The sequence below is a fragment of the Macaca mulatta genome, chromosome 19 (genome assembly GCF_049350105.2).
Source record: "Macaca mulatta isolate MMU2019108-1 chromosome 19, T2T-MMU8v2.0, whole genome shotgun sequence".
NCBI classification, from domain to species: domain Eukaryota; kingdom Metazoa; phylum Chordata; class Mammalia; order Primates; family Cercopithecidae; genus Macaca; species Macaca mulatta.
The window spans coordinates 58,120,860-58,144,086 of NC_133424.1; the positions used below are offsets into that span (position 1 = coordinate 58,120,860).

Consider the following 23,227-nt stretch of genomic DNA (forward strand, 5'->3'; position numbering starts at 1 on the left):
AGTAAAATCATATAAACAATGTCAGGAAGGGGTTGAGAGAAATTCCTGGATGATGGAGTGCTGGTGGGTAATTGAGAGATTCTGGGAGGCAGAGGGACAGAAGAAAAACAGGAACAGAGGACCGGCCGCCATGGCTCAAGCCTGTAATCCCTGCATTTTGGGAGGCTGAGGAGGGTGGATCACCTGAGGTCAGGAGTTTGAGACCACCCTGGCCAACATGGTGAAATCCCATCTCTACTAAAAAAAAAAAAAAAAATTAACCCGGCATGGTGGCAGGTAATCCCAGGTACTCCGGAGGCTGAGGCAGGAGAATTGCTTGAACCTGGGAGGCAGAGGTTGCAGTGAGCGGAGATCATGCCACCGCACTCCAGTCTTGTTGGTGACAGAGTGAGACTCCATCTCAAAAAAAAGAAAAAAGAGCAGGAACAGAGGAGTGGTGTGCAGGAGGAAACATACATTCAGGACACAGAATCAGGGGGCTCTGGACTTCCTTGGTATCCACTCTGACTCTCTCAGTTTCCTTTGTCAAGCTCCTGGCACTGAGGGACCTGCGTTTCCTCATCTGTAATGATGGTGCTGGTGTGTGTGAACCCTGATATTCTGAATTGCTAAGAATGCCAGGATTCCATAAAAACAACCTTTCCTGGGCTCCCTTCCAGACTGAAGGTATGCAGGAACTTAGGACTACTTAAGGTCCATCATTCACTTGGGACCAGCCCCCTTCCCATTTTACAGACTGGTCAAGTGAGGCCAGAGGATGAAAAGGATTTGCCCACAGTTCCAGAGGAAATCAGGGTGGAGCTAAAACAGGGATTTATTTATTTTATTTTATTTTTTGAGATGGAGTCTCGCTCTGCTGCCCAGGTTGGAGTGCAGTGGCATGATCTTGGCTCACTGCAAGCTCCGCCTCCCGGGTTCACGCCATTCGCCTGCCTCAGCCTCCCGAATAGCTGGGACTACAGGTGCCCACCACCAAGCCCGGCTAATTTTTTGTATTTTTAGTAGAGATGGAGTTTCACCATGTTAGCCAGAATGGTCTCGATCTCCTGACCTCGTGATTCACCCTCCTCGGCCTCCCAGAGTGCTGGGATTACAGGCATGAGCCACTGCGCCCGGCCTTTTTTGTTTTTGTTTTTGAGATGGAGTCTGGCTCTGTTGCCCAGGCTAGAGTGCGGTGTCGGGATCTCAGCTCACTAAACAAGCTCCGCCTCCCGGGTTCAAGTGATTCTCCTGCCTCAGCCTCTGGAGTAGTTGGGATTATTGGTTCGCACCATCACGCCTGGCTAATTTTTGTGTTTTCAGTATAGATGGGATTTTAACATGTTGGCCAGGCTGGTTTTGAACTCCTGATCTTAATCGGTCCACCTGCCTCGGCCTCCCAAAGTGTTGGGATTACAGGCGTGAGCCACCACGCCTGGCCTAGTGCTTAATTAATTTTATTGAATGAATGCAAATGAGCATTTGGAGGGAAGGAGTAGTGTGCAGGTTTTCATCTGATTTTTTTTTTTTTTTTAAGACGGAGTCTCGCTCTGTCACCCAGGCTGGAGTGCAGTGGCCAGATCTCAGCTCACTGCAAGCTCCGCCTCCCGGGTTCCCGCCATTCTCCTGCCTCAGCCTCCCGAGTAGCTGGGACCACAGGCGCCGCCACCTCGCCCGGCTAATTTTTTGTGTTTTTAGTAGAGACGGGGTTTCGCCGTGTTAGCCAGGATGGTCTCGATCTCCTGACCTCGTGATCCACCCGTCTCGGCCTCCCAAAGTGCTGGGATTACAGGCTTGAGCCACCGCGCCCGGCCTTTTTTTTTTTTTTTTTTTTGAGACGGAGTCTCACTCTGTCCCCCAAGCTGGAGTGCAGTGGCGCGATCTCGGCTCACTGCAAGCTCCGCCTTCCGGGTTCACGCCATTCTCCTGCCTCAGCCTCCCGAGTAGCTGGGACTACAGGCACCCGCCACCGCACCCGGCTAATTTCTTCTATTTTTAGTAGAGACGGGGTTTCACCGTGGTCTCGATCTCCTGACCTTGTGATCCGCCCGCCTCGGCCTCCCAAAGTGCTGGGATTACAGGCGTGAGCCACCGCGCCCGGCCTCATCTGATTCTTCAAGGAGACTGTTCAAAAAGTTTCTGGGGCAGGCCATGGTGGCTCGCATCTGTAATCCTAGCACTATGGGACGCCAACGCAAGAGGATTGCTTGAAGCCGGGAGTTTGCGACTAGCCTCCAGAGGCTCCAGAGACCTCCAGAGGCTCCAGAGGCTGAGACAGGAGAATCACTTGATCCCAGGAGGTGGAGGCTGCAGTGAGCTGAGATCGTGCCAATGCACTCCAGCCTGGGTGACAGAGCGAAACTGTCTCAAAACAAAACAAAAAAAAACAAAAAAAGTTGGCCAGGCACGGTGGCTCACGCCTGTAATCCCAGCACTTTGGGAGGCCGAGGTAGGTGTATCACCTGAGGTCGGGAGTTTGAGACCAGTCTGGCCAACATGGAGAAACCCGGTCTCTACCAAAAATACAAAATTAGCAGAGTGTGGTGGTACATGTCTGTAATCCCAGCTACTGGAGAGTCTGAGGCAGGAGAATTGCTTGAACCCGGGAGGCGGAGGTTGCGGTGGGCCGAGATTGTGCCATTGCACTCCAGCCTGGGTGACAAGAGTGAAACTCAGTCTCAAAAATATGTGTATATATATTCTCGCCCCAACATCTCCATTCCAGTAGCTTTATGGCAGTGGGATAGGGTGGGAAGACTACTAGGCCTCCCAGATCCCAGGCCTCCCTCTCTTCTCTAGCCCTCCAGCACTCTAACACCAAAGCCTGGATTTCCCCCATCTCTGTGCTCCCTCCACCCCAGAAAAATCATTGAGTGCACTTTTTCCCCCTATTCCTCTCCTCCTTCTTCCTTTCTCTGAGAAGGGTTCCCGGGAACGTCTTCTGGGAACCTCTGTGGAGGGAGGGGAGGGCACGGGAGGGGGGAGGGTAGGAGGGTTGTGGGTGGATCTTCACACCTCAGGAGTCTGTTTACACACCCGTGAGGAGGAAAGGGAGAGGAGACCTTCTCTGAAGGGCGAGGCCTGTTCAGAGCTGGGTGCTTCTTCCTGCCCTCCAGCCTAGTTACGGAACAGTGGCCATTCCTGGTGACCCCTGAGACTAGGGGAGGGAGGGCAGCCTTGGCCACCCTGGGGCGTGGGAATACAAGCAGAGATGGGGAGGGGAGAGGGAGCCCAAGTTGGCTCCAGCGCTGACTCACCAGCCATGCGACCTTGGACTGGTCGCCTGGCCTCTCTGGTGACCGCCCTAGACCAGGGCCTGGGATCCTTCCTGGAAATTATTCCTGCTCAGAACCCCCAGTCCCCCTTTTCCCGGAATGGGAGAGGTACTCATGTTTCATCATCCCGCTGGCCCCTGTGCTGCTTCCATGAGAGGATTCCTTCACAATAAATCCAAGGCTGGGCATGGGGGCTGAAGCCTGTAATCCCAGCACTTTGAGAGGCTGAGGTGGGAGGATCACTTGAGGCCAGGATTTCAAGACCAGCCTGGCCAACATGGCAAAACCCCGTCTCTACTAAAAATACAAAAATTAGCCGGGCATGGTGGTGCGCACCTGTAATCCCAGCCACTCAGGAAGCTGAGGCACAAGAGTTGCCTGATCCCAGGAGGCGGAGGTTGCAGTGAGCCAAGATCCTGACACTGTACTCCAGCCTGGTGACAGAGCGAGATTCTGTTTCAAAATAAATAAATAAACGAACAAAAATAAAACTCCAAAAGCTGATCACTGCTCCTTGTTAAATCCACCTGGCCCAACTGACAGCACATTCCTCTCGGACTCCTGCAGTCACCTCCTCACTGGGCTCCCGGCTTCTATCCTTGTCTCCCATATTCCTTTTTCATTTTGAGACAGGGTCTTGCTCTGTCGCCCAGGCTGGAGTGTAGTGGTGCAATCACTGCTCATCGCAGCCTCCACCTCCTGGCTCAAGTGATCCTCCCATTTCAGCCTCCCAAATAGCTGGGACTATAGACACACACCACCATGCCCGGCTAATTTTTAAATTTTTTGTAGAAACTGGGTCTCCCTATGTTGCCCAGGCTGGTCCCAAACTCCTGTCCTCAAGCAATCTTCCTGCCTCAGCCTCCCAAAGTGCTGGGATTACAGGCTTGAGCCACCATGCCCAGCCAACCTCCTATATTCTACTCCCTACTCAACAGCCCATGGGATACGGTTAATAAAGTCAAATCACCTTCATCCTCTACTGAGAACCCCCTCATAGCTCCCATTTATCTCAGATTAAAAGGCAGAGTCCTCACTGGGACTTACATGGCGCCACACGACCTGCTGTCCCCTTTCCTGTCTCATTTCCACTTTCCTGTTGTCCTCCCCACCTCCGCTGCAGCCACACTGCCATACCTGCTATCTTTCAAATTCAGACAGTCTATCATTATTCTTTGAGATGGAGTTTTGCTCTTGTTGCTTAGGCTGGAGTACAGGGGCACAATCTCAGCTCACTGCAACCTCTGCCTCCTGGGTTCTAGCGATTCTCCTGCCTCAGCCTCCTGAGTAGCTGGGATTACAGGCACCCACCACCATGCTCAGTTAATTTTTTATTTTTGTATTTTAGTAGAGACAAGGTTTCACTATGTTGACCAGATGGTCTCAAACTCCTGACCTCAGGTAATCCGCCAGCCTTGGCCCTCAAAGTGCTGGGATTATAGGCGTAAGCCACCATGCCCAGCCGAAAATTCAGACACTCTCTAACCCCAGGGCCCTTGCACCTGCAGTTCTCTCTGCCTGAAATGCTCTTCCCACGACAGCCACAGGGCTGAGTGCCGCACATCCTTCAAGTCTTTGCTGGAAAGCCACCGCAACAAGCCCTCCTCTGCCCTCCTTATTTAGATCAGACTCCAAGTCATCCTCTGTCCCCTCAACTGGCCTTACACAGAAAAATGTCCCCTTCACATTTAGCAATTCCAAACATTACATATTTTTTATTTACTTGTGTATGGTGAGCCCTGTGAAGGCAAGGCCAGGCTGCCTCAGTCATTGCTGTATCCCAGCCCCACCCAGCACAGTGTGCTACATAAACCTCTGTTGAATGAATGAATAAATACGCAGCCGGGTGCAGTGACTCACGCTTGTAATCCCAGCACTTTGGGAGGCCGAGGCAGGTGGATCATGAGGTCAGGAGATCGAGACCATCCTGGCTAACATGGTGAAACCACGTCTCTACTAAAAATACAAAAAAATTAGCCGGGCGTGGTGGCGGGCACCTGTAGTCCCAGCTACTCGGGAGGCTGAGGCAGGAGAATGGTGTGAACCTGGGAGGTGGTGCTTGCAGTGAGCTGAGATCGCACCACTGCACTCCAGCCTGGGCGACAGAGCGAGACTCCGTCTCAAAAAATAAAATAAAATAAAATAAATACCCTTTTCTCTTGTCCCAAACCTTCTTCCCAAACCTTCCTGCATCACTCCTCCAGGCAGTCTGCCCTGATTGCCCTTCACTTGAGTTCTGACATTCTCCCTCTTCATCCCCAGTCCTGACTTGGAGATCGCTGTTTATCCAGAAACTTAGAATTGCTGTCTTACGTTCTCTCCCCTGTATGACCAGGGGCTTTACAAACATAATGATTCTATATGCTCTGTATTTCTCCTTCCACTTTCTCCCTGAGTCACAGACTTTTATCCACTTGTTGGAAAAAAAAAAAAAATCTAACCTACTCTATTTGTCTTTATTTTCTGGAAACCAAATGTTTGACTTAATTTATCTGGCCAGACATGGTGGCTCACATCTCTAATCCAAGCACTTTGGGAGGCCGAGGCAGGAGGATCTCTTGAGCCCAGGAGTTCAAGATCAGCCTGGGAAACATAGTGAGACTCCGTCTCTACAAAAAGTACAAAAATTAGCCAGGCATGGTGGCACACATTTGTGGTCCCAGCTACTCGGGAGGCTGATGTGGATCTCTGGAGCCCAGGAGGTGGAAGCTGCAGTGAGCCACGATTGCACTACTGCACTCCAGCCTGGGTGACACAGCGAGACCCTGTCTCTAAAAAAAAAATTTACTCTAGGCCGGGCGCGGTGGCTCAAGCCTGTAATCCCAGCACTTTGGGAGGCCGAGACGGGCGGATCACAAGGTCAGGAGATCGAGACCATCCTGGCTAACACGGCGAAACCCCGTCTCTACTAAAAACACAAAAAATTAGCCGGGCGAGGTGGCGGCGCCTGTGGTCCCTGCTACTTGGGAGGCTGAGGCAGGAGAATGGCGGGAACCCGGGAGGCGGAGCTTGCAGTGAGCTGAGATGTGGCCACTGCACTCCAGCCTGGGCGACAGAGCGAGACTCCGTCTCAAAAAAAAAAAAAAAAAAAAAAAAAAAATTTACTCATCTCCTCCTCCAGGAGGCCTTCCACAACTGCCAAACTGTGATGGCATCTGGGAGCACAAAAGTTGACCAGCGACACACCAACCTCACTCTTCCTAAGTTCTTGTATTCTTATATTAACATAGCCCTTTTTCCATACAATTTGCATACACCAGACCAGGAGAGAAGGGACTGTGGGATGAGAGGGGAAAACTGGGGGTTCTGTGCCACACGGGGTTCACTGTGCTGGTGGCAGCATCTTCAGCTGCACCTGGTCCCCCTGGGAGGGCGGAGTGGCCGCCCAGCCGCCAGTCATGGCCTTGACTGTGCTGTTCCTCTTGGAGGTGAGTGGGGTCTCCAGGGTGAGTGAGGCGTTGGCCATCTCCTGGGGCTTGTCGCTGGCCAGAAAGCGGAGCAGGTTGTGCAGAGCCTTGGCCACGTCGCTGCGGGCACCCTCGTTGACCAGGCAGTAGAGGATGGGGTCCGCCACACAGTTGAGGCTGGTGAAAGCCAGTGAGCTGTGGTATGCAGAAAAGACGCGCTCCTCGAAGCCGCAGTCCCAGGGACGGCCCAGGTAGATGGCGCTGCGGGACAGCAAGAGCACGTGATAGGGCGCAAAGCAGACCAGCACGATGGCGATGAGGCTGAGGGCCAGCCGCTTGATCTTGGCCTTCTCCTGGCGCTCGGTGGACACGCTGCCTCGCACGGCACGCAGGATGCCCCGGTACGACAGCAGCATGAGCGCCCACGGGAAGAGGAAACCCACGAAGACCCGATAGAGGTTCATCCAGGCCACCCAGCCTTCCATGGGGAACTTCTCAAAGCAGAAGGTGTGATTGTAGCGGTCTCGGAAGAGCTCGTCATGGAACAGGGGCGCCGAGTTGGCGCCCAGCTCGGTGGCCCAGACCACGGAGCTCACGGCCACGGCGGTCTTGACGCGGCGCAGGCGGGCGAAGCGGAGTGGGTGGGCCACGGCCAGGTAACGGTCCACCGAGATGCAGCATAGGAAGGCGATGCTGATGTAGATGTTGGTGTAGAAGATGAACCCGAAGAGCTTGCAGGACCCGGGGCCGTGGATCCAGTTGTCATGGTGCAGGAAGTAGTCCACCCACAGCGGCAGGGTGCAGATGTACAGCAGGTCGGCGATGCTGAGGTTCATCAGGTAGACGCCCAGCTCGTTGCGCTGTTGCACCTGGCGGTAGGCCGCCCACAGAGCCAGGCAGTTGGTGGGCAGCCCCACGCCGATGACGAAGATGTAGAGGGATGGCGGAAACAGGTGGTCCACAAGTGAGTCCACGTGGCAGCCCTCCCACGTGTGGTTGCCCATGGTGGGCACTTCGGCTTCTGGGACGCTTCCCCTGGCCCACGGGGGCTGTGGGGCCACGGGGAGCGGGAGGCCATGGGGCCCCCTGAGCCCCTTCCTTGGAGGCTCAGGGGAACATGGTGGGATGTAGTCTACAGGGAAGAAGTCCGATAGGCTGGGCTGGGCTGGGAAGGGCAGAGCTTGAGAGGGAAAAGTTGGAGGAGGGATGGAGTTAGGACAGGAAGGAAGTCTGGAGGATGATGAGATTAATAAAGAGATTTGTCAAGGAGGTTATGTATAGAGTTAATCAGGGTGTCAATGAGGGAGTATAGGGGTGACACAAAAATTGGTCTCGGGGAGTGTTTATGGAGGGGACGAAAGCATCACTGGGCAACGGTGAGAAGGAGATGTTTGCAGGGCAGTTAGGAAGTATGTGTAGCCATACTGAAGTAATAATGGCTGGGGGATGTTCTAGAAGACACAGGAAATACATGAGACAGTGTTGAGATAGGACACAGGGCAGTTAGGGAGTGTCGGAAAGTCCAGGCAATGCGGATGGGAGTGCTGGCATTTCCTAGGACCCCAGAAAGAAACAGAGATAAGGTCACTAGTAAGGAGAACGTTCTGGAAAAGGAGGTGTCTGGCACAGGGTGGACAAAGACAAAAGGCTCAGTCTGGGGACTGCAGGAAGGAGTCTTAGGAAACAGGAAGCAGGTGAGTAAGGTCTAGATCAGAGATGAGTTTGGGGACAGAAGGGAAATTTGAATGGGGGCAGGGGAGGGACTCCAGATTGGTCCTGGTGGGGGCTGAGAGACTGGGATGAAGTCAGTTCACCGCTGACTTTGCAGTGCCTGTTGGGAGAGAGGACAACAGTGAGGGAGTCACGGACACTCTGACCTTCTTCTCCCCACACTCCTCACCATAATTGCTGTGGACTGCAGAGAGTGGACACCCCAACAATGCCTACTTGAGCCCCACCCTAAGCAACCACTCTCTGAGAACACAGATTTGAGGTTTCAGGCATATTTTTCCCCTGATAGATGTTAGAATAAAGACTCAACTCAGGCCAGGCACAGTGGCTCACGCCTGTAATCTCAACACTTTGAGAGGCTGAGGTGGGAGGATCGCTTGAGCCTAGGAGTTCAAGACCAGCCTGGGCAACGCAGTGAGACCCAGTCTCTACAAAAAGGAAAAATAAAAATATTAGCCAGGTGTAGTGGTGCATACCTGTAGTCCCAGCTATTGAGGAGGCTGAGGTAGGAGGATCACTTGATCCCAGGGGATTCAGGCTATGTGAGCTATAATTGCACCACTGCACTCCAGCTTGGGCAACAGAATGAGACCCTTTCTCAAAAAAAACAAAAACAAACAAACAAAAAAGGCTGGGTGCAGTGGCTCACACCTGTAATCCCAGCACTTTGGGAGGCCGAGGCGGGTGGATCACGAGGTCAGGAGTTCAAGACCAGCCTGGCCAACATGGTGAAACCCTGTCTCCACTAAAAATACAAAAGTTAGCCAGGTGTGGTTGTGTGTGCCTGTAATCCCAGCTACTGAGGAGGCTGAGGCAGAAGAACTGCTTGAAACCAAAAGGCGGAGGTTGCAGTGAGCCGAGATCACGCCACTGCACTCCAGCCTGGGCAAAAGAGTGAAACTTTCAAAAAAGGAAAAGAAAAAAAGAAAAAGAAAAAAGAAAGAAAGAGAAAAAAGGGAAAAAAAGTCCCAACTCAGATTTTAGCACTTTCTTGCAGAAGCCCTGTAAAACTGGCACAGGTATCACATCATGCTTCAGGAAATGCCAGACTAGTCTAACTCTATCATGTCACAGACAGAGAGAAGGGGCCCAGAGAGGCTGAGTCACCTCCCTAAGGATGCACAGCATGGAAGCAATAGGACCAGGGCTGGGGCCAGCCTCCCTCTCCTTACCCAGGAATCCCATTCTTGTCAACAAGGATAGTAACAGCAAACATCAATCGAGCCCTGCTACATAGCAGATCCCATTCCAGGCATTTTTACACGTATTATTTCTTTGTATTTATTTATTTTTTGAGACAGGGTCTTGCTCTTTTGTCCAGACTAGAATGCAATAGCATGATCACAGCCCACGGCAGCCTCGACCTCCTGGGCTCCTAGTGATCCTCCTGCCTCAGCCTCCCAAGTAGCTGGGAACACAGGCATGCACCACCATAGTATAGATGGAGGTCTTCCTGTGTTGCCCAGGCAGGCCTCGAACTCCTGAGCTCAAGAGATCCTCCCCTGTAATCCCAGCACTTTGGGAGGCCGAGGCGGGTGGATCATGAGGTCAAGAGATTGAAACCATCCTGGCCAAAATGGTGAAACCCTGTCTCTACTAAAAATACAAAAATTAGCTAAACGTGGTGGCACGCACCTGTAGTCCCAGCTACTCGGTAGGCTGAGGCAGAAGAATCGCTTGAACCTGGGAGGTGGAGGTTGCAGTGAGCCGAGATCACACCATTGCACTCCAGCCTGGGTGATAGAGTCAGACTCCATCTCAAAAAAAAAAAAAAGAAAGAAAGAAAAGAAAAGAGAGATCCTCCCACCTTGGCCTCCCAAAGTGCTAGGATTACAGCAGTGAGCCACCATGCCTAGCCGATTTATGGATATTACTTCACTGAAATTTTCAAGACTCCTATGAGGAAAGTAGTTGTTCTTCCTCTTTGACAAACTGAGGCACAGAGCTGTTCCGAGACCTGTCCAAGGTCCTGATGTCTAGAGTGCGGCCATCGCCGCTCTCAGTCCTCGTCTCCAGCCTGTGCTTCAGTTTCCACCCCAGAATAACTGGACTAGTCAGATACAGTGGCTCATGCCTGTAATCCCAGCACTTTGGGAGGCCAAGGCAGGAGGATCGTCTGAGGTCAGGAGTTCGAGACCAGCCTGGCCAACGTGGTGAAACCCTGTCTCTACTAAAAATACAAAAATTAGCTGGGCATGGTGGCACGTGCCTGTAATCCCAGCTACTCGGGATGCTGAGGCGAGAGGATTGCTTGAGCCCAGGAGGTAGAGGTTGCAGTGAGCTGAGATAGCACCACTGCACTCCAGCCTGGGAGACAAGAGACTCCGTCTCAAAAAAAAAAAAAAAAAAAAAAAAGGAGGAAGGCCTGGCACGGTGGCTCACGCCTGTAATCCCAGCCCTTTGGGAGGCCAAGGCAGGTGGATCACCTGAGGTCGGGAGTTCAGAACCAGCCTGAGCAACATGGAAACATGGAGAAGCCCTGTCTCTACTAAAAATACAAAATTAGCCAGGTGTGGTGGTGCACGCCTGTAATCCCAGCTACTTGGGAGGCTGAGGTGGGAGAATTGCTTGAACCTGGGAGGCAGAGGTTGCAGTGTGCTGAGATGGCGCCATTGCACTGCAGCCTGGGCAACAAAAGCAAACTCCATCTCACCAAAAAAAAAAAAAAAAAAAAGAATAACTGGACAGAAAAGGGTCCTGGGCTGCCAGTGGGGACTGGGAACCAAAGCTGCAGAGGAGTAAGGGAAAGGGGAGAGTCAGGAGTTGCTGGGAACAGTCAAGGTCAGGGTCAAGGTCAGGGAGCATGGGGAAGCCCTGGGGTTAGCGCCAGCAGTCTCCTCCCTTGGGGACCACTCCGTTCACTGTCTCTGCCCTTCCCCCCCCAATTTTCCTGAGTGAGAACCTTGAGCCTGCCACCCATTTTGTTCTGGGAAGATCTGCACACACAGGGTAAAGGATATTCATGGACCAAGCCCGTGTCATCAATCCCAGAGAGAAGCGGAGCCAAGTCCAGAGTTACAGGCAGCCTCAGGAGCCATTCCATCCAGGAGTCTTTTGGTTTAGTTATTTTGGATGTGAAGCCTGTTTTTTTTTTTTTTTTTTTTTTTTTTTCCAACAAGATCTTAACCAGAAACCAATCTAAAACAGTGAAAAGGGTGAGCTGCTAGCTGCTCTGGTGAAACGAGGTGGGGGTGGAGTGGCCACCTCTGAAGAATCCCCAGGATGCACTTTTAAAACATTTTTTTTTTTTTTTTTTTAGATGGAGTCTCGCTCAGTTGCCCAGGCTGGGGTGCAGTGGTGCGATCTTGGCTCACTGAAAGCTCCGCCTCCCGGGTTCACGCCATTCTCCTGCCTCAGCCTCCTGAGTAGCTGGGACTACAGGCGCCCGCCACCACGCCCGGCTAATTTTTTGTATTTTTAGTAGAGACGGGATTTCACCTTGTTAGCCAGGATGGTCTCGATCTCCTGACCTCGTGATCCGCCCACCTCGGCCTCCCAAAGTGCTGGGATTACAGGCGTGAGCCACCGCGCCCGGCCTTAAAACATTTTTAAAATGGAGTTTAAGGTGAAGTCTATTGACAGATGAGGAAACCGAGCCCCAGAAAGGGGAAGGAAGGAGGTCCATGGGAGCCTCCCAGATGCCAGAGCATCTTTCCATGGGAAAGTCCTCTCAGCTCCATCTCCCCAGTGCTTCCTGAATCTGTGTGCGTCTCTCTCAAACACCTGCCACTGTCCACTCTGCGTCAGTGTCAGCATCATCGCTCGCTGGGATCACTGCAGTAGCATTACCATTGCTTTTCTGGGCTACTACTCTGACTTCCTTCAAATCACTTCCCATATGGCAGCCAGAAAGATCTTTTCTTTTTTTTTTTTTGAGACGAAGTTTCGCTCTTGTCACCCGGGCTGGAGTGCAATGGCCTGATCTTGGCTCACCGCAACCTCTGCCTCCCGGGTTCAAGGGCTTCTCCTGCCCCTTCCTCCAGACTAGCTGGGATTACAGGCATGAGCCATCATGCTGAGCTAATTTTGTATTTTTAGTACAGACAGGGTTTCTCCATGTTGTTCAGGCTGGTCTCCAACTCCCAACTCAGGTAATCCGCCCGTGTTGGCCTCCCAAAGTGCTGGGATTACAGGCGTGAGCCACCGCACCCAGCCAAGATCTTTCTAACATGAAAATCAGTTCTTTTTTTTTTTTTTTTTTTTTTTTGAGACAGGGTCTCACTCTGTCATGCAGTGTTGCAATCTTCACTCATTGCAGTCTTGACCTCATGGGCTCAAGCGGTCCTCCCACCTCAGGCTCCTAAGTAGCTGGGACTACAGGTGGGTGCCACCACACCTGGCTAATTTTTCTATTTTTTGTAGAGATGGGGTTTCCCCATGTTGCCCAAGCCAGTCTACAACTCCTGGGCTCAAATGATCTTCCTGCCTTGGCCTTCCGAAGTGCTGGGATTACAGGCATGAGCACCTGGCCTAGTTCTTGTTACTTCCCTGCTTGAAACCCTCCAGTGGCTTCTAAATGGACTTGCGGTAAAATCTAGCCTCCTCATCTGGAGTCACAAGGCTCTGTCTGACCTGCTGGGGCAGCCTAGCCAATCTCACCCACCTCTCCTTCCTGCCTCAGCAGGCTCAAGGCCACTGACCTTCTTTCCAGCCTCCAACCTTTGCACATTTACCATACTCTCCATCTGGAATGCTTTTTTTTTGGAGACAGAGTCTTCCTCTGTTGCCCAGGCTGGAGTGCAGTGGCACAATCTCTGCTCACTGCAACCTCTGCCACCTGGGTTCAAGTGATTCTCCTGCCTTGGCCTCCCGAGTAGCTGGGATTACAGGTGTGCACCACCATGCCCAGCTAATTTTTGTATTTTTAGTAGAGATGGAGTTTTACCATGTTAGCCAGGCTGGTCTCGAACTCCTGGCCTCGAGTGATCCACCCACCTTGGCCTCTCAAAGTGCTGGGATTATAGATGTGAGCCACTCCTCTTCCTTCAGATAGTCTGAGTAGCTCCGTTCCCTCCTTCACTTCCTCAGGAGTCCCTCTCCACTCAGTCCCCGAATCTCCCCTGCCCCAGGACCCTCTCCTCACATCACCTTGTGTCTTGTTTGTGTCTGACTGTCTAGAATATGTATTCCAGGAGGGCAGAGACTCTGTGTGTCTTGTTGACTGTTGTATCCCTAGCACCCAGGACAGGCCCGGCATACAGTAGGTGCTCAATAAATTACCAAGGTCATGGTCAGGGAGCACGGAGCCATTTGCCAATGGCAGAAACCATTCCAGAAGCTTTGTAGAGGCCAGAGGCATAGAGTAAAAACATATTCTCTGCCCATGAGGCTGCCCCACCCCGCCCCAGGCTCAAACAAGGGCATGGGGGGGAGGGGGAAGGGAGGGAGAGGAGTCGGTTCCCAGGGGAAGAGGTGGACAGGGGAGAGCTGGAAAGGGCAGGATCTATCCGCTTCTTAATTGACTTTGAAAGGTCAGGGCTGAGTCCTGCTCAGTAAGTCCTGCCCCCTGTGGGGTCCTCAGTGGCCGAGCTGCCTCCCTCGCCTCAGACTCCTGGGCAGAAGCTTGTGGGTCCTGTGGAGATGGAATGGGTGGGGGCGTACTCTGGGCTGGAACAGTGCAATCCAGTCCCTCCCTTCCATTAGAAACCTCCCACCCAGACCAAGTCACTCAAAATATCTCCCTCCCCTCTCCTCTGCCCTCTCTCTCCCCATCTCTCTGCCCCTAGTCTCTCCCTTCCTCCTGTGACATTTAAAGAATTACATCTCCAGGAGCCTCAGTTTCCCCTTCTGTAAAAGGGGGCACAGCCTTTATACTCATCACATCACAGACTGGAACGTCCTTGCAAGAATGCGATATCAGCTCCAAAACGTGCAGGATTTGAACAATTATTATTATTCCACCGGGACTAGGGGGTTGAGACAAGAAATGAACCAGTTCTTCATGGCAGGAGGCACCCACCGAGGGCTAGAAGTCCCCTTTGCCCCACTTTCTGTGACCCTCAGGGCTCTGCTGACCTAACTGGGGGACCCGGGCAGGAAACATTTCCGGCAGCCAGAGGAGGAAATACACTTCCCATTGCTAATTTCCTCGAGGGGGAACCAGTCTAGCTCTCACCACTCCTTCCTCCCACCCCTCCTCCCCAACCTGCTGGCATCTTGGGGATGGTGGACATGGGGGGAGGGGTGCCCAGACAGCCCTCTCTTCTTCCCCACGTGAGATCTGCTCAACGTGGAAACCCCAAAAGTCAGCATGGAACGTCAGACTCAGAGTGCCACAGTGCAGCCGACGTATATGTGACAGCTGCGGGTGCGAAGCTATTTTTGACCCCTTCCTGGTACAGATGGGGAAATCGAGGCCCGCAGTAGCAAGGCAGTTGTCTAAGTCACTTGATGTCTCAAGACTGGGCAAACCTCCTGTCGCTCTTAACTAAACAGCTTCCCTTCCCCTGAGGTTTTTCTCTTCACTCTCTGAACTTCTGTAATTTTTCTCAAGTCTTTCTCAGCATCTCTAGCCCCTCTGAGAACCTACTGGAAGGTATGACCTTCTCCCCACAAAGAAAGCAAGCGACCTTCCATCACCTGCTCCCCATAACCCCGTTCCCCTTCCAGGACCCTCTCTGGTTCTAAGTTCTGCCTCTTACTTAGGCTCTGTTGAGGGAGTGAACCCCCAAATCTCACAGTCCACAAGAAGCTCCCCTTGTCTGTCCCACAGGCCCCCACTTCTTGGGTCCCTGCTGGCCCCTTCCAGAGGGTTGGGGGGAAGATAAATATATCCAAGATTGGAGCGATAGTGGGATGGGAAAGACTAGGAAGACCCAGCCCCCCACCCCACTTTAGCAGCCTCGGCTGCTGCATCCTGCCAGCCACCCCAAAACCCAGCAAAGCTGAAAAACTTGGAGGATTTCGAGGACAAGAGGGTGAAGTGCTACAACCCCCTGCATCCCCCAGCACCCCTCAGCTCACTCACCGGCCTTGTCCCCGATGCCACCAGGCTATCTCACCTCCCCCTTTTCCTCCTCTGTGGGCTCCTGCTCCCCCGCCTTCCCCCAGCAGCCCCAGGGGACCGGCCAGCTCCGGTCTGCTCATTAGGGACGAAATGTGATCACCGGTCCTCGCTCCCCACCTGGTGCCCTGGCGGCCGGCGGAAACCAGGGGGCAATCGGGCCACCCTAACCGCCCCACTGCACCTCAGTATCCCCGTTTCAACCTAGGGGGTCTCTGTGTCCCCCACGCCCACACTGCCCATTAGGGATACCAGTCCTTAGACTGCCTCTCTGACGTTCTAGGTCCCTACGGTTCTGCAATCTTCAGGTTCTATCCTTAGTTCACTTCGCAGTTGAATGTTCTATTATAACATTCTAGAGCATTACTCTTCTTTCATTCTATTTATTACATCGTGGCTTTGTAAGTACCTACCCTAAGTTTCCAATATTCTAGGAGTGTCACATTCCAAGATTCGAAAGTTCTATTGTTAGAACATGCTATGATTTTTTTAAGCATTCTATGACTTTCATAATCTATTATTAAACCGTCAGTGATTTTTATCTTTCCCCAGCAAACAGGAATACGTATTTCCCTTTTCTCTTTTACAGAAATGGGAACGTACACTAAATACAGTGAGCCCCACTTCCTTTTCTTTCCCCCCTTCTCTCGCCTGCTTTTGAACATTCCAGCAGCCTGATTTCTAAGATTGTGCAGAATTCTAAGAAACTATGGATTCACAGAGCGAAGAGAGGGGCATGTTAGTCACCACCTCCACCTGGTTCCTAAATTCTCACCACCTGGGGGTGACATGAGATATCCAGGCCTCCTCTCTACCCTTTCCCTAGTGGGCCTAGCCTCAGCCCTCCCCGCTCACACCAGCTGAGTTATTATTTGTCTAGACACAAACCAAATTATAGGCCCTGTCCCCGAGGGAACGGTGGGCTCCAGGCGGAGGGTCAGGAGACTGAAGCTGGAGTTAATCCCGGTTCCCCTCCACCTCCCTCCTTCTCTTCCCGAAACTCCACCCCTTCCACCCAAACCAACTCTTGCCCCTCTCCCTCCCCACCACCATGGTTTTGGAAATATTTTCTCTCCTCTGCTTCTAAAACCCTCTCTTCTGGATTCCAGCCATTTCTACTCACCCTGGCATCTCTCCCTCCTCATTGAGAAGACCTCTTTCCCCAAATTAATCCGGCTTAGTGGTAGAAGAAGCAGCCAGCTCTCTGGATTTGGGCTTCGGTTGAAAACTGGGGTCCCAGCCCTCCAGCCTGGCACTGACTCACTGTGGGGACTTCTGCTCTTGGGCCTCAGTTTCTCCATCTATAAAATGGGGTGGGGGGAGTTGGCCTAGGTGGCTCTGCAAACCCTTTCCAACTCTCAGCTGCCATCACTGAAATGTGCCAAGATTTCAACACTCCTCTTTTTGGATTGAAGGACTCCAGTATCCCCAGGACCTTTCATTGGAAGGATCTGGAATTTCCAGGCCTCCCCTCTGATCCTTCTTCCATCTAGGCCCTTCCATTAAAAGATATTCACGTTCAAGGTTCTTGATCATATGATTCCCAGGGTTCCGGGGGCCCCCATGGGTCTCTTATCCTCTTCAGCTGGGATTCCCCCAGAAAAGAAAACCTCCTCATCCTCACCCCAAACCTGAAGTCGAGTTCATCTACAGAGACAGATCTGGGGGCGGGTGCCCCCTTGGTGGGTTCAGGAGGAGGGGTGCTGATGATGGGCTCTGGAGGGGGCACTGGGGGGTGTGGCCCCATCTTCTCCACTTCTGCCCCAAATTCCCCAATGCACATCCAGCCCGAGTGCGCACACCCACATCCCACAACCGATGCCTCCCAGACATTCTAGGGCTGTTCCTCAGCCTAGTTTGGGAGGAGGGGTTGTCCAGTTCCCCGGGGGGAGAGTGAGGCGGAAGCAGGAAAGAGTTAACGGTGACCCAGCCAAATCCTGGAAGAGAGGAAGTAGGCGAGGAAGTTCACCCCCCAGCCAGGAATTCCTGAAATTGGCGGGCGGGGTGGGTGCGACTTCAGGGGCAGTGGGGTGGCTCCGGGAAGAGGGCGCTGGGGTCAGGGTGTCACTTTGAGTCCTCCTGCCCCAGGTCACAAGCCTCCTGCCCTCTACTCCCAAGCAGCTTCCCAGCCCAGAGGAAAGTTCCGGGATGCGGAGGATTTGGAAGGAGAGAAGACAGAGCAGAAGGTGCCAAAACAGGGTTATAAGAGACGGAGAGACAGAGACAGGGCAATAGAGAGAGACGGAGAGACATGGAGGGAGAGAGCAAAGAGATATACAGAGACAGGGAGAGATGGAGATAGAGGCAGACACATCCCCAGAGGTCCCACAACAGATGGGGGAGAGGCAGAGGCAGGGACAGAGGAAGGTGGGACCCAGAAACAGAGAGACAGAGACAGACGGAGACAGACGGAGACCGGAGAGGCAGAGATCAAGAAACTGACAGAGACATCCAGAGACACAGAAAGAAAGACAGGTCCAGAGGCAGAGGGACCACAGACACAGAGACACAGGCGGGAGTTGGAGACAGACGCAGAGCCAGGGAGAGCAACAGAGGGGGCGGGCGCCGAGACGCCGCGGGAGACTGAGGCAGCCCCAGAAGGGGCGGGGAGGAGCGGTCCCGCCAAGAGCAGGGCAACCTAGTGAGACCTCGCAGCATCGCGGGGGCCGGGGAGGGCCCGGCACTCACCTGCGCGCGGCGACTGGACGGGGCGGGCGGCGGCACCTCTCTCGGCTGCGTCCGGGTCTCCGGTCTGAATGACGGCGCGGGGACCCAGCGGATGCCCCCGCGGGGCAGAACAGCGGCTACTCCTCCCGGCCCCCGGGCCTGAGCCGTCAGCTGAGGCCCCGCCCCGGCCAGGCCCGCCCCCATTAACCCCACCACTGCCGCTGCCCCTTAACCCCTTTCAGACTTCACCCCATTCAACACCTCCAGCCCCGGGTGAGGCTCATCTGCTGCTGGAACACCCACTAGTCCTTCCAAGTCCCCAGCTGGAAGGTCCCCTCTCTCGAACCACACACCCCCAACTTTATCAGGCCCTCAGCTATGGGAAGAGGAGGCCCCCGCTACTGACCTTCCCTGAGTTGAGCCATTTCCTCCCGTAGAGACCCCAGGCCTCAGTCATTCATCTTCTGGCCGTTAACCTTCTGCATCTTCCGCCGGTAGGAGGGGGAGAACAAAGGGTTCTGTTAGGTCCCCAACTCCAAAGTCAGGGCCACCCCTAGAAGGAGCTCTGGGGTTGCACTTCCAGCCTGCCTCTTGGTCAGACCTTAGGCTAGTGACATCTCCGTGCCCCAGTTTCCTCTTTGAAACAAGGTGGTCACTCATGGTGCCTGCTTGCTTCCTTCCTTCTTTGCTTTGCTTTGCTTTGCTTTTTTCTTTCTTTTCTTTCTTTTGAGAGGGAGTCATGCTCTGTTGCCCAGACTGGAGTGCAGTGGCACAATCTTGTCTCACTGCAATCTCCACCTCCCAGGTTCAAGCAAGTCTCCTGCCTTGGCCTCCCAAGTAGCTGGGATTACAGGTGTGCACCACCATGCCCGGCTAATTTTTGTATTTTTAATAGAGATGGGGTTTCACCATGTTGGCCAGGCTGGTCTCGAACTCCTAAGCTCAAGCTATCTGCCCACCTCAGCCTCCAAAAAGTGTTGGGATTACAGGTGTGAGCCACCGTGCCCGACGTCTTTTTTTCTTTTGCCCAGTCTGGAATGCAATGGCACTATCATGGTTCCCTGAAGCCTCAACCTTCCAGGCTCAAGTGATCCTCCTACCTCAGCCTCCTGAGTTGCTGGGACCACAGGCATGCGCCACCACAGCTGGCCAATTTTTAAACAATTTTTTTCTACAGACAGGGGTCTCACTATGTCTAGGCTGGTCTCAAACTCCTGGGCTCAAGCCATCCTCCTGCTTTGGCCTCCCAAAGTGCTGGGATTATAAGACTGAGCCACCGAGGCCGGTCATCATGGTCCTTTTCTCTTGGGGGTTTCATTTCATTGTGTCAGTGCTATCAAGGCTGTAAAATACGCCAACCAAACCTCAACACTCCCCATCTTTCTCTGCCTTACTTTCCCCCTACCCTTTGGGGAAGGTGACATTCTCCGTTTCCCTTGTTTTTTTCTAGTTGTCTGCCTTCCTACCAGGAGGAGTGTCATTTTTGTGTCTGGCTTGTTTACTGTTGCATGTCTGTTGCCTACAAGACAGCTGGGCAGGTGATAGGTGTGAAATACATTGTTTTCGGGCTGGGCGCGGTGGCTCACGCCTGTAATCCCAGCAATTTGGGAGGCCAAGGCAGGCAAATCACGAGGTCAGGAGATCGAGACCATCCTGGCTAACACAGTGAAACCCCGTCTCTACTAAAAATACAAAAAAATTAGCTGGGCGTGGTGGCGGGCACCTGTAGTCCCAGCTACTCCGGAGGCCGAGGCAGGAGAATGGCATAAACCCGGGAGGTGGAGCTTGCAGTGAGCTGAAATCGCGCCACTGCACTCCAGCCTGGGCAACAGAGCAAGACTCCATCTCAAAGAAAAAAAAGAAAAAAATACACTGTTTTCAGGGAGTGAACAAATGAATGATAAGTGCTCCTAAAACATTAGCTTATTTTTATTTTTGACTTTAGATCTTTCATAAACTAATCGTGAGAATTCATTATTGGTTAAGGGACCTCAGATAGACGTGGCATACAACACTAAAAAATGATAGCTGTCAGGTTTGATTTTTTTTTTTTTTTTTTTTTTTTTTTTGAGACAGAGTCTTGCTGTGCCCAGGCTGGAGTGCAAGGACATGATCTCAGCTCACTGCAACCTCCTCCTCCCGGGTACAGGTGATTCTCCTGTCTCAGCCTCTTGTAGCTGGGAATATCAGCATGAACCACCACACCCAGCAATTTTTTTTTTTTTTTTTTTTTTTAGTAGAGACAGCGTTTCACCATGTTGACCAGGCTGGTCTCAAACTCCTGACCTCAGGTGATCTGCCCACCTCCCAAAGTGCTGGAATTACAGGCATGAGCCATGGTGCCCAGCTTGTTTTTTGTCTTTTTGAGACAGAGTCTTGCTCTGTCCCCCAGGCTGGAGTGCCATTGTACCATCACAGCTCACTGCAACCTCCACCTCCCAGGTTCAAGTGATTATCCTGCCTCAGCCTCCCGAGTAGCTGGGACTACAGGTGCGTACCATCACACCTGGCTAATTTTTGTGTTTTTAGTAGAGACAGGTTTTCACCATGTTGGCCAGTTTGGTCTCGAACTCCTGACCTCAAGTGATCAGCATGCCTTGGCCTCCCAAAGTGCTGGGATTACAGGCATGAGCCATCGTGCCTGGCTCTTTTTTTTTTTTGAGACGGAGTCTCGCTCTGTCGCCCAGGCTGGAGTGCAGTGGCCGGATCTCAGCTCACTGCAAGCTCCGCCTCCCGGGTTCACGCCATTCTCCTGCCTCAGCCTCCCGAGTAGCTGGGACTACAGGCGCCCGCCACCTCGCCCGGCTAGTTTTTTTTTTGTATTTTTTAGTAGAGACGGGGTTTCACCGTGTTAGCCAGGATAGTCTCGATCTCCTGACCTCGTGATCCACCCGTCTCGGCCTCCCAAAGTGCTGGGATTACAGGCTTGAGCCACCGCGCCCGGCCTTTTTGTTTATTTTTAAATTAAAATTAAAATGTAGGCCAGGTATGGTGGTTCATGCCTGTAATCCCATCACTTTAGGAGGCCAAGGCAGGGGGATCATTTGAAGCCAGGAGTTTGAGATCAACCTGGGCAACATAGCAAGACTCTGTCTCTACAGAAAAAAAAATTTATTTTAACTAGCCAGCTGGGTGGTGGTGCGTGCCTGTGGTCCCAGCTACTGCAAAGGCCAAGGTGGGAGGATCACCTGAGCCCAGGAGGCAGAGATTGCAGTAAGCCAAGATCACACCACTGCACTACAGCCTGGGAAACAGAGAGGGAAAAAGGGGCAGTCAAGCTCTGTGGCTCATGCTTGTAATCCCAGCACTTTGGGAGGCCGAGGTGGGAGGATCACTTGATCCCAGGAGTTTGAGACCAGCCTGGACAACAAAGTGAGACCCCCATCTCTACCAAAAAAAAAAAAAAAAAAAAATTAAAAATTAACCGTGATTAAAAAATAAATGTAATTAAAAATTACATTTAATTAACAATTAGTCTCAAAAAATTTAATTAAAATGTTCAGATCTTAAGGGAACAGTATAAGGAATCCTGAAAATTGAATATACCATGTAATTAAACACCCAAATCAAGACTCAGGATATTGGCCAGGTGCGGTGGCTCACATCTGTAATCCCAGCACTTTGGGAGGCTGAGGTGGGCAGATCACTTGAGTTGAGGAGTTCAAACCAGACTGGCCAACATGGCAAAACCCCATCTCTAGTAGAAATACAAAAATTAGTTGGGTGTGGTGGTGGATGCCCGTAATCCCAGGTACTTGGGAGGCTGAGGCAGGAGAATTGCTTGAACCCAGGAGGTGGAGGTTGCAGTGAGCCAAGATCGTGCCATTGCACTTCAGCCTGGGCAACAGAGTGAGAATGACTCAAATAATAATAATAATAAAAAGATAAATTCTGAATGCTCATTGGTGGGCTTAGGGTCCCCTTCTCTCTCTGGCTTACCCTAAATTTATGCTGAGACTTGATCAGGGTCCTGGAGGGAAGCAAGTGGCCAGTCCCGAGTTTAACTGGGAGCGTTTATGGGCAGTTTATGGAGAGATGGGCAGAGTGGAGAAAGCCACAAAGGATGGGGCGGCACCAGGGGACCAGCCGAAGTGGGCACGAAGCCATCGCCAGCCTAGGGCAGAAGGGACAGGGAGGGAGTCTATTACCGTCTCCAGGGACTGCTCGAGTTCCCAGAGGAGCTGCGGCTCAGAGGAGGGGAACCACAGCCACTGTGAGTGCAGGATGCAGGGAGGGGCCCAGGAAGCAAATATCCTGACCTCTCTCCACCGACCCTGCGGATAGAGTTTGCACACGGCAGTCTCCCAGGGCCCCGAGCTAGGGAAGGAAGGCTGAGAGTGACCCTGGGGTGGAGGAGGGTCACGTGGAGAATCACCAGCACTTTTCCAGCAGAACTTTCTTGGTGCATTTTTCCATGTAGGTCCAAGTCTGGCCACCAGGGGTCGAAAGAGCACCCGGATTCCCAATGAACGGGCCGCTTTCGCAGCGCTGGGCCACTTTCCCAGAACCTGGGCAATGAAAGGTAGGTAGTGAAGGGATGAAAGGTAGGGAGTGAAGGGAGGAGGAGAAGAGGCTTTGACCCAAGAGCAGCAGAAAACTGTCTTCTAGACCTAAGGGTGATAGGATAAGGCTAGTGCAAACTCCATCCACGGGGTCGGTGGAGATAGGTCAGGGTACATTCACTTCCTGGGCCCCTTACTGCTTCCCTTAGTCCCACAGTGGCCGTGGCCCCTTCCTCTGAACCACAGCTCCTCTGGGAACTCTGTCTGTCCCTGGAGATGGGTAACAAATTCCCTCCCTGTCCCTTCTGCCCTAAGGGTTGTGATGGCTTGGGTCTCACTGGGGCTGGTATCCTATCTCCAGCATAGGTCTGGTCACTGCTGGCTGAATGGGAGTTCCGCAGTGGACAAGTTCAGAAAGGGAGGGTTCAAATGGCTGGTGCATAAGACAATGTGACTGTAGAGGGTGCTGGCTTTTATAAAAGTGAAGGATCAGCCCGGGTATGGTGGCTCATACCTGTATTCCCAGCACTCTGGGAGGCTAAGGCGGGCAGATCACCTGAGGTCAGTTCGAGACCGACCTGGCCAACATGGTGAAAACTCTTTATTAAAAAATACAGGCCGGGCACGGTGGCTCGCGCTTGTAATCCCAGCATTTTGGGAGGC

General features: G+C 52.6%; 1 protein-coding gene across 6 annotated transcripts; it reads right to left on the reverse strand.

Moving 5' to 3' along the window:
• Nucleotides 1-6,445: 6,445 nt before the first annotated feature.
• On the reverse strand, nt 6,446-18,232 carry GPR4 (G protein-coupled receptor 4). Of its 6 annotated transcripts, none has more exons than XM_077980388.1 (3): nt 18,084-18,195; nt 10,028-10,149; nt 6,446-8,492 (listed from the first exon to the last, which is right to left on the reverse strand). In XM_077980388.1, the coding sequence occupies exon 3, from the start codon at nt 7,663-7,665 to the stop codon at nt 6,577-6,579; it is 1,089 nt and encodes a 362-aa protein (XP_077836514.1). In that variant the 5' UTR covers nt 7,666-8,492; nt 10,028-10,149; nt 18,084-18,195; the 3' UTR covers nt 6,446-6,576. The 6 variants fall into 6 exon arrangements, with proteins under 6 accessions (XP_077836514.1, XP_077836516.1, XP_028695659.1 ...); XM_077980390.1 differs by lacking the exons at nt 10,028-10,149; nt 18,084-18,195 and adding exons at nt 13,328-13,964; nt 16,519-16,773; XM_028839826.2 differs by lacking the exon at nt 18,084-18,195 and adding an exon at nt 15,360-15,472 and having other exon boundaries at nt 10,028-10,125.
• Nucleotides 18,233-23,227: the final 4,995 nt, after the last annotated feature.

What these genes read in the sequence shown, in the direction of transcription:
- GPR4 (XM_001106715.5), bottom strand. Translation starts at nt 7,665, where the DNA reads ATGGGCAACCACACGTGGGAGGGCTGCCACGTGGACTCACTTGTGGAC.